The 10,337-nt window shown below is 45.4% G+C and overlaps 1 protein-coding gene and 1 long non-coding RNA gene across 2 annotated transcripts in view; one reads left to right on the plus strand and one right to left on the minus strand.

The window, feature by feature from the left end:
* The first annotated feature begins 2,978 nt into the window (after nt 1-2,978).
* Nucleotides 2,979-10,337, plus strand: part of LOC102010573 — an 18,837-nt gene continuing 11,478 nt past the window's right edge. Inside the window, exons 1-3 of the long non-coding RNA XR_263379.2 lie at nt 2,979-3,575; nt 5,741-5,800; nt 7,242-7,360. This is a non-coding gene — a long non-coding RNA (uncharacterized LOC102010573). The remainder of the gene's footprint in view (nt 3,576-5,740; nt 5,801-7,241; nt 7,361-10,337) is intronic.
* Tbcb (tubulin folding cofactor B) overlaps nt 7,742-10,337 on the minus strand; it is a gene marked incomplete at its 5' end in the record, with an annotated part of 16,441 nt that continues 13,845 nt past the window's right edge. Inside the window, 2 exon segments of the mRNA XM_005399923.2 lie at nt 7,742-8,028; nt 8,203-8,275. Coding sequence (XP_005399980.1) covers nt 7,914-8,028; nt 8,203-8,275 — 188 coding nt within the window. The 3' untranslated portion in view covers nt 7,742-7,913.

The following is a 10,337-nucleotide window of genomic DNA, read 5'->3' on the forward strand; positions in this document are numbered from 1 at the left end:
TTGCCGCTGAGCTAAATCCTCAGCCCCGCTCTGCAATTCAGGCTGGACTTGAACTCACTTTGTAGCCTAAGCTGCTCTCGAACTCGCAATGATCCTCCTGCTTCAGCTTCCCAAGTACTGGGATTACAGGTGTGCACCACCACACCTGGCCTAGCAAAGCCTATTTTTGTGGTAGAGTTGTATTGGTATTTTACTTATTTAGTTTTTTTTTTTTTTTTTTGGTGGGAATCAAACTCATGACCTCGAGCTTGCAAGGCAGGCACTGTGCCGCTGAGCTATATCCCCAGCCCCTAGGTTTGCTTTTTTTTTTTTTTGAGATAGGATCTCACTATGCAGTTCAGGCTGGACTTGAACTCACTATATAGACTCAATTGGCTTTGTACTCTTGGGGATCCACTTGTCTCAGCCTCCCTAGTGCTGGGATGAGCCACCACATCCAGCTTTTATTGGTATTTGCATTGTAGTTCATATAGGAATTTATTTTTGATGTTATCTTTTAGGTTTTATAAGTACACAGCTGATGTGAAAACGTTGATGTCTATTCTAAATGCACAGGACATTTTAAAAACTTACTAATTTTATTGATATTTTATGTTCCTATTAACCATGCACTGTAGAAGAAGAACCTCATGACAAAGTAGCAAGACCACTGAGATGTCAAGTATGTTTTCCAGAAAGGCCAGGAAAGCAAAAGACATGTGCTGTCAGTGTCAGTGATGCATGTGTATGGAATGTGCTATTATCATGTGTGCAGACTGCCTTAGGTGTGATAACGGAAGTAAAGATTTTTTTTTGTAGAATGCTATTGGTATTTTCATAGTAGTTTATATAGGAATTTATTTCTTTTTTTTATGTTTGTTTATTTATTTATTTGTCTTTTTGAGACCGGGTCTCACTATGCAGTTCAGACCAGCCTTGAGCTCACTTTGTAGCTCTGGCTGGTTTTAAACTTGCAACCATCCTCCTGCCTCAGCCTCCTGAGTGCTGGGATTATGGGTTGTGCACCATGCCCAGCTCTGATTTTTTTTAGACTTCATTCACCAAAAAGCAGTTGTTGAAAATTTTTTATCCTTTTTTTAATAAACATTCAATAAATATTAAAAACACAATACTTTATTTTGACATTTTCCTGTTAAGTACTCATTGTTTAATATAATAAAACTCACAAAATTCAAGTTAATAATTCATCAATAGAAATATTCTAAAGATGCCAGGTGTGCAGCACGCCTGTCATCCCAGCATTTGGGAGACTGAAGCAGGAGTGGTGCTGTGAGTTTGAGACCAGCCTGGGCTACATAGTAAGTTCAAGACCAGGCTGAACTCCATAGTGAGACTGTCTCAAAATAAAATGGGTATATATATATATATATATGTGTGTGTGTGTGTGTGTGTGTATGTACTAAAGAATAAATATAGATCTTACAGACCCAAGTTTCTGAGCCTCAATGACAAAATTAGTCTTATGCTCTTAAAAAAAATCACCTGGCATCTCTTAAAGGAGAAACCCAAAATATAAATAAATAGCAAAGCCAGACATGGTGGCATACACCTGTCTTCCCAGCACTCGGGAGGCTGAGGCAGGAGGATCACTGTGAATTTGAGGCCAGCTTGGGCTACACAGCAAGTTCAAGGCCAGCCTGCACTACATAGCGAGACCTTGTCTCAATAAACAAAACGAAACAAACCCAGGAAGCAAAAAGATAATAGAAAATAGGAAGATAGATCTTTTGCAAAAGGGAAGAGGATGCAAGAAGGAGGGATGAAAAAGGGATTCAGATGTGTTGTGTACATGTACCAACTCCCCAGGAGGAATGAATCACTATGTATTGCAAAGATGTCCTAACCGCCCCCTCAAAACCAAAACCACCAAAGAGCCTGGTATAATAATCCCAGCACTCGGGAAGCTGAGGCAGGAGGATCCTTGCGAGTTCAAGACCAGCCTGGACTACAAAGTGAGTTCAAGGTCAGCCTGAACTGCATAGCGGGGACCCTATCTCAAACCCCCCCCCCAAAAAAAAATTTGAGGCTAGCCTGGGCTTTAGCTAGAACCTGTTTCAAAATAGAAAATGGCCTGGGGATGCAGTTCAGGGCAAAAACCCTGTGTTCACTCCCTAGTACCACTCACAGTGAACAAAACAAGATTGACAATATGTTGAAAATTACTCAAACTGGGTTGTGGATATTTTGGAGATCCTTATATTGTTCTAATCTTGAACTCCCTTAGTAAGTAGTTTTGAAAAATCTTGACTATGAAGAGAAGAAAGAGGAAGGTAGGGTATGGGGCACAGGCCTATAATCCCAGGGTCGGGGATGCAGCTCAGCGCGAAGGCCCTGGGCTCAGTCACCTGAGTAGGGCTTGTTCCTGGCCCACAGGTAAATGCTTACTCATTATCAGCTCTGAGAGGCTGTGGCAGGAGCATGGCAAATTTGAGACCAGACTGAGGAATTTAGCAAGGTCTTATCTCAAGTTAAAAATAACAAAAAGAAAAAGAAGCCCCAGGTGAGGTGTCGCAAGCCTGTAATCCCAGCACTCTGGAGGCTGAGGCAGGAGGATCATTGAGAGTTGAGGCCAGCCTGGGCTACAAAGTGAGCTCAAGGCCAGCCTGAACTGCATAGTGAGACCCTGTCTCAAAAAAAAAAAAAAAAAAAAGAAGAAGAAAAAGGGCGGCGGATAGCTGTATGTGAAGGGCCTGTACAGATGGGGTTAAGAGATGGAAGGGGCTTTTTTTCTTGACGACAGAATAGTCTTGCATCTTGAGCTGGCTTGAGAGTAACAAGAAACCTGGGAAAGCGACCGGTTGTGATGCCTGAAAGCGGGAGGGCGGGAAGGTGGCCTAGCATGCTCAAGGCTAAGCGAAATCATCTCCTTCTCCCACTGAGGCCAGAAAGTCAGCTCTAGCGTGACCTTCGAGTCACTAAACGCGTGTGGCTAGAGGGCGCCTGCGCAGGACCATCCCCAGCATAACCCACTCCCAAACCTCCTCATCCCACAATCCCCCGCGCCGCCGGGAGTTGGGGGATACTCAGATAAAGCGGAAGAATCGCATAGCTTTCTGGGAAATGAAGTTCGCTCGCTAAATTTAAACCACAAGCGTTCCCCGCCCCACCCCATGCATTGCGCGTGCGCACATGGGCAGAACTGTTCGCTGTTGCCCTCTGGTGACAGTTGAGTGGTTATGACCAAGGCTGGGGACATGGGTTGCCGGAACTTGGGAGTCTTGGAGACCCGTGGGAATGCTTTCCATAGAGGTTGAACCCACCTAGAGGATGGAATAGGTTGGGGACAGGAAACAGTAAAGAAATAGTGTCACTGTGAAGATTAAATGACACCAGCACAAAAACTGGAATATTATATATATATATTTGTACCTACAGCTAATAATGAGTAAACATTTATCTATGGGCAAGTAATATCTCCCTCTCCCCCATATTTGGGATTAAGCCCAGGGCCTTCACACTGAGCTACATCACCAGTTGTTTTTTTTTTTTTTGTTTGTTTGTGTTTTTTGAGACACTATCTCACTATCTAGTCATGCTGGCTCGAACTCACGAGGATCAGCCTGCCTCAGCCTCATGTAAGTGTCACCATACTGGCTCCATCACCCACTTTATAAGAAAGCTGAAACCTAGAGGGGAGGAATACCTACCTGTTCAGTCACTTAGATGGTCAAAGAGAGCTGGTGTTTGAATATGGGCTCTTCCTCTTCAGAGTCAGGTGTTCTTCCTCACTAAAGCTATTAACTTCTCTTTTAGCCCAAGTTTGTAATTGGCATACAAAGCAGTATAAAATCAGTATTGTTTAGCACAGGAAACAGGGTTTTTTTTGGTACTGGAAATCGAACTCAGGACCTTTGCTTGCCAGGCAGGCGATGTGCTGCTGAGCTATATCCCTGGCAGGAATCAGGTTTTTGATCAGTGGGAATCACTTAAGGGTCGAACTTCAGGCCTAGAAAGCCTTGTCCCTTTTTGTTCAGGTGATTCTTAGTCTAATGTTACAATCCAAGTGCCATCACTGGGCTGATCTGATTTTATTCCTCCCTGCCTCTTGTCACCAATTTTTTTTTTTTTACAATCTTTTAATGACAGGATATAACATTAAAAAACTTATCAGGCATGGTGGTGCATGCCTGTAATCACAGTACCCAGGAGGTTGAGGCAGGAGGATTCCCCCAAGTTGAAGGCAGGCTGGACTACACAGGGAGTACCAAACAAACATGAGGCAAGCGGATTGAGTCTGAGGCCTGCATGGCCTACTAGCGAGACACCCTGTCTGAAAATAACCAAAACAACCAAGCAGTGTTCTGTGATTATCTGTTTACTTGTTGGCCTTTAACACTCAAGCAAAGGGTGTATCCAATTCACGTTCCCAGTGTCAGACCTAACACACACAGGGAGGCTCAAAAAGTAATTTTAAAAATGTGAGCAGTGTTGGACATTCACTACATTCCACCTGCACTGATTTAGGATTTATGAAATCTAGCAAGGTTTTTATTCTCATAAGAGTTAAATTAGCTGTAAACCCCTGTACTTGGGAGGCTGAGGCAGAATAGTCTTGAGTTTGAGGCCTTGGCTACATAGTGAACTCAAGTCCAGCTTGAATTATGTATCAAGACCCTGTCTCTAAATAAATATATAAATGTATGTTAAATTCATGGCCGTCATCCTCCCCACCAAAGAGGGAAGGGTGGTGGATGGTGGTGCCCATAAAGCATGCACAAGGGTAAGCAATGCAAGAAAACTCACGGCCAAGGTTATGGATCTGGTGACTAGCACAGGGTCCACCGAAGTCTATGGTCTTTTTTTTGTTTTTAGTAACAGCCTGTGAATATGTTCAAAGCACACTTTGTGTCTATAGGGGTTGCCTGAGTGATGAGTTCTCACCCATACAAAATGAGAAGTGAAATATGCAGTCACTTTCAGGGCAGGTTTTTGTTTTACATCACCGTCATTATTATTGGAGATAGTTCCTTTTTTTTTTTTTTTTTTTTTGTCGTCTTTTTGAGACAGGGTCTTGCTCTGCAGTTCAGGCTGGCCTTGTGTTCACTTTGTAGCCTAGGCTGGTCTTGAACTTGCAATGATCCTCCTGCCTCAGCCTCCCGAGTGCTGGGATTACAGGAGTGCGCCACCACACCCAGCCTTGGAGATAGTTTGTTGCTATGTAGTCTAGGCTGGCCTTGAACTCACTACGTAAGTCTCACCATAAGATGGTGCACTCTGAGACCAGAATTGGGTCCTCAGCGCTGATTTACTGGCTAAGCTAATTCTGCTGGAGTCTCTGACTGAACTTAGGCTATTGGGTTGTTATAGTTTGGATCTTGCTGGGTATGGTGACACACACCTGTAATTCCAGCACTTGGGAGGCCAAGGCAGAATTGCCACAAACTCGAGGCCAGCCTTAACTATGTAGTGAGATCCTGTTTCAAAAAAACTGAGTGAGTTTGGATCTTAAATGTCCCCCAAAGGCTCCTATGTTGAAGGCCTAATCACCAACCTGAGGTGCTATTGGGAGGGGTGGAACTTTTAGATGAGGCCTGGCTGCCCTTGAAGACGACACTGGAACTGTGCCCACCTTCTTGTCTTCCCCTGCTTTGGTGAGAACAGCTTTGCTCCACCACACGCTCCCTGCCGTGATGCGCTGCCTCACCACAGGTCCAAAGCAACAGGGTCAAGTGACCATGGGTGGAAACCTCTGAGACTGTGAGCCAAAATAAAGCTTCCTCCTCCTTTTTCTTTTTTTCAGTGCTTGAATCAAACCCAGCAAGTACTACACATCATCACTGAGCCAGGCCCCTTACCGCAGGTACTTGTCACAGTGACCGAAAGCTAGCACAAGAGGTGCTGCCTGGGAAGTCTGGGACACTCCTCTAATCCTCCTCACTCTGAGAACTCTGACAAAGCGGGAGTCAAAGCCTTCGCAGCCTTTTTTTTTTTTTTTTTGGTACCTGGAATGGAACTCATGACCTTGCGCTTGCCAGGGAGGCACTGTGCCACTGAGCTATATCCCTGGCCCTTGGCATCCTTTTCTAAATGAACTGGTTTTTCTTTTCTTTACTGTGTAGGGGGGGATGCACAGATGTATTCCACACATCTGTTCCTTGCGGGTGTCTGATGTCAGCCTCGAGAGCCTGTGTGGGTGTGTGGTTCCCATGTAACACAAGAGCCAGCGCAGCGATTCTGCAGAGGATCTCTCGTGTCTGAGTGCAGCTGTGAATTTTGCTGTCTGCTGTGTTTGAGCGTGGGTGTGACTGTGTGGGGTGTTCTGAGTATCTAAGCCTGTCCATGTGGTGGTTGTAAGAATACAAAACATCAGACTGCACAGAGTGAGCACTTCCCTCGAGATTCTCTCAGCAATTGGGCATTTCATCCCATTCTTTTTTCACTGTTTTGAGACACGGTGTTGCTATGTAGCCCAGGCTGCCCTTGAACTCCCGATCCTCCTACCTTGGCCTCGCGTGCTGGGATTACAGGCATACACAATACTTGCCACCTCACTCTCAAATGTAGTTGTTTACATTGCTGCTTCCCCCTTCTCTAAAAGTTGTAATTAAGTAATTGCACCAATTAAGCAGTTTCCTAAATAGACTTCCCACCAAGAATCCCTTCCAGGAGCTAAGGAGGGACTATCATTATACATGCAGACACATGCACGATGCCATTCAGGCTTCCCAGAATACATGGGTGCACACTTGTTTTTTTTGGTTTGTTTTGTTTTGAGATAGGGGTCTCACTGTGTAGTCCAGGCTGGCCCTGAACTCACAGCAGTCCTCCTCCCTTGGCCTCCCAAATGCTGCGATAACAGGCAGGTGCCACCATCCCTGGCTGGTACCCATAACTGACTTACCTGAAGGTAAAATGTTCTTTGCCAGGCTCTATAATGCTATAAGGAACAGCTTTTTTTTTTTTGGTCTTTTCAAGACAGGGTCCTGCTATGCAGTTCAGGCTGGCCTTGAGCTCACTTTGTAGCCTAGGCTGGTCTTGAACTCACAACAATCCTCCTGCCTCAGCCTCCCGACTGCTGGGATTACAGGAGTGCGCCACCACTCCTCTACTTCTATAGTACAGAAACTTCTGATATCTGGTTGAGGACATGGCTGTCCAAAATGAAAACTTAACTTTCCAGGTTCCTTTACAGCTATATGTGGTGTGTGACAAACTTCTCGCCAATCAGCTAGCAAATTTTGAGTTGTACATCTTCCTTAAAGACAAAGCTCATCCCCTTCTTTTCTTCCTGGTGGCTGCAGCAGATCAGGTGGACATCATGAGGAGAAGATGGACGAGCCACAGACATAAGGAGACTAACCCCTGCATGTTGGGGTCCTGTATTGGCTCTTGGTGACTGCATGGAACTGTACACGAAAAAGTAAGCTTTCAACTTGTTTAACACAGTATTTTGGGCCTCTTTGGTATAGCAGCGGAACCTTATGTTAATTAGAAAAGGACAAAGCACAATCTGCTGTGCTTCCAACTACCACAAATAGGACAAATATTCCACCTGCCTGCCCTTTACTTTGCCCAGGCTTCTATTTCACCTTCACTGACCCAGCTCCCCCAACACTTTTTTGTCTTTTTGAGACAAGGTCTCGCTATGCAGTTCAGGCTGGCCTTGAGCTCACTCTGTAGCCCAGGCTGTTCACAAACTCATAATGACCCTCCTGCCTCAGCCTCCCGAGTGCTGGGATTACAGGCGTGTGCCACCACGCCTGGCTTCCCCAACACTTCTAAAATTACTGAGTCTTCCATGTACTTCCCAGGTTTTTTGATGAATTTAATGTATGAGTCTCAAAAAATCAATGGCAGGGGAAAGATGAACAAAATTAAAGTGGGGTCAGGAGAAGATGGCCATGGGCACACACGTAGGGAGGGGTAATGAGTGGCTAAGTTAGGAGCTGGAACAGGGAGGCCTTCCTTGGGTGTCACATCTCGTCCAACCCGTAGTCTTGCTCGGGGAAGTCTCCCGTTGTCACAACTGATGGCTTGACGAAGGCGCCGTACTTGGCCTGGCATTCGAAGTAGCGTTTCCCATTCACACTGCAGGGCAGGTGGAGGCACAGTGGTCAGAAGACCCCATCAGGACTCCCTCTCTATGTGCCACTGGGCAGGCTCAGCCAGCAGCACACAGGCACACATAGGCACGTACAGCTGTGCACACGTACACACACACACCCACGTGCGCGAGCATGCCACAGTGGGAACATCTGTTACCTGCCATCATTTTTCCCTAAGGGTTCATCGTAGCGGACGCCAATCCAATAGCCAGGCTTGAAATCTGTGAGTCCTGCCCAGGGGAGAAATCCCAGTGAAACCTCTGCACACAGCTCGCCCCATATTCGGGGCTGCCTGCTAAGCAGAAAGCTTGTCCTACCCAAAAGCTCCCTGCTACTCCGCTGCTTCCACCCAGGACCTTTTCCATCTCCTGCTGGAACCAAGACAGTGTCCTCTTGACTGGTCTCCCTGCTCCCCTGCCCCATTCCCATTCCCCCGCCAGCCAGAGAGATCGTTGTAAAAACCTAAGAAAGAGGCCAGGGATATAGCTCCGAGGTACAGCGCCTGTCTGGCAAGCGCAAGGTCCTGAGTTCTACTCCTGATGCTAAAAAAACAAACAAACCTAAGGAAGGCGGCGCTGCTAGACTGTCAGAGAAGGCCTTAGGATAAACCAGACCTGCCAAACGACTGCCCTTGAACTTCCATCTCCGTAACTGTGACAAATCAATCTCTGTTGTTTAAGCCACCCTGTGTGATACTTAAGGAATTCCTAGCCAAATAATGCACAACCACCAACAAACAGAAAACCCAATTGGAAAATGAGCAATGGAGCTGAACCGATATTTCTAAAGAAGATGTACCAAGGCTAAGAAGACATCAAAAGATGTTCAACATCATTAGCTATCAAAGAAGTGCAAACTAAAAATTCATAGGGGTGCATGTCTGTAGTCCAGATACTCTGGAGGCTGAGACGGGAGGATCACAGAAGCCCATGACCCCATGAGTTGAAGAGATCAGCCTGAACACACAGCAAGACCCCATCTCAAAACAAACAAAGAATGATGCTCTGCTTCATACCCATTATAAGAAAAATCACAGATAAGTGTTGGTAAGGATGCAAAGACACAGCTGGGCGTGGTGGCGCACGCCTGTAATCCCAGCACTCGGGAGGCTGAAGCAGGAGGATTGTTGCTAGTTTTTTTTTGTTTTTGTTTTTTTTAATATCAAAATCATTTATAATAAAAAATTAGGAATGACCTAACCATAGAGGATTACATTAGTAAAATAAGTCATGGCTTATTTTTCAGTGGAATACCATGAATTATGGGAGTAGGACTAGGGATTAAATCTAGGACTTGTACACTGAACTACACCCCCACACATTTTTCACTTTTTATTTTGAGGCAGGATCTAGCCAAATTGTCCAGTTTGGGCTTGAACTTGTGATCATCCTGTCTCAGCCTCCTGGAGTGCTGGGATTATAGGCATTCGCTATCACGCCCAACTTCACTCAATTTTTTTTTTTTGTCTTTTTGAGACAAAAAAATGCAGCTCAGGCTGGCCTTGAGCTCACTTTGTAGCCCAGGCTGGTCTCAAACTCGCAACGATCCTCCTACCTCAGCCTCCCGAGTGTTGGGATTATAGGCGTGCGCCACCACACCGGCCATTCAATGTTTTTAAGGTTACTTAATGACATGAGAAAATATAGTTTTGAGTAAAACTTTAAAAAAAAAACAACAACACTGCACTGAGCACTCCTCCCAGTGACATCACAATGTTATTTTTTTTTTTTTGGTTTTTGTCCGGTACCGGGAACCAAACTCACGACCTTGTGCTTGCCAGGCAGGCGCTTTGCCACTGAGCTAAATCCCCAGCCCCTCACAATGTTAAATTAAAGAATATAATTCAAGCCAGACATGGTGGCTCACACCTGTAATCCCAGCACTTGGGAGGCTGAGGCAAGAGGAGTCCAAGGCCAGCCTAGGCCACATAGTAAATTCAAGGCCAGCATGAACTACATAGCCAGACTCTGTCTCCAAAAAAAAAAAAGAAAATTCAAATAATCTGAATTATACCCTTCTCTTCTCCGGGCCATCCTCCCACACCTCCCTGCAGAGGCACTTTTCTGCTGTTGTAATCTACGCTACTCTCCATGCAAACACTTCCCTCTCTACTCATCAGTCCTTGAGATAGAGGACATTTTAAACTGTCTTAACTTTTTCCCCAAAACTTAGCACCTTTTCCTCTGCTACTCCAGCTATCTCTTTTAGGACTTTTTCCTGTTTTTCCAACTCCTACCTCCACCAGCAAAAACCTCCTTTTTACCAGCACACAATGAGCAAATATTTCTTTTT

Source organism: Chinchilla lanigera, unplaced genomic scaffold, assembly GCF_000276665.1.
Source record: "Chinchilla lanigera isolate Chin_1 unplaced genomic scaffold, ChiLan1.0 scaffold00067, whole genome shotgun sequence".
NCBI lineage: Eukaryota > Metazoa > Chordata > Mammalia > Rodentia > Chinchillidae > Chinchilla > Chinchilla lanigera.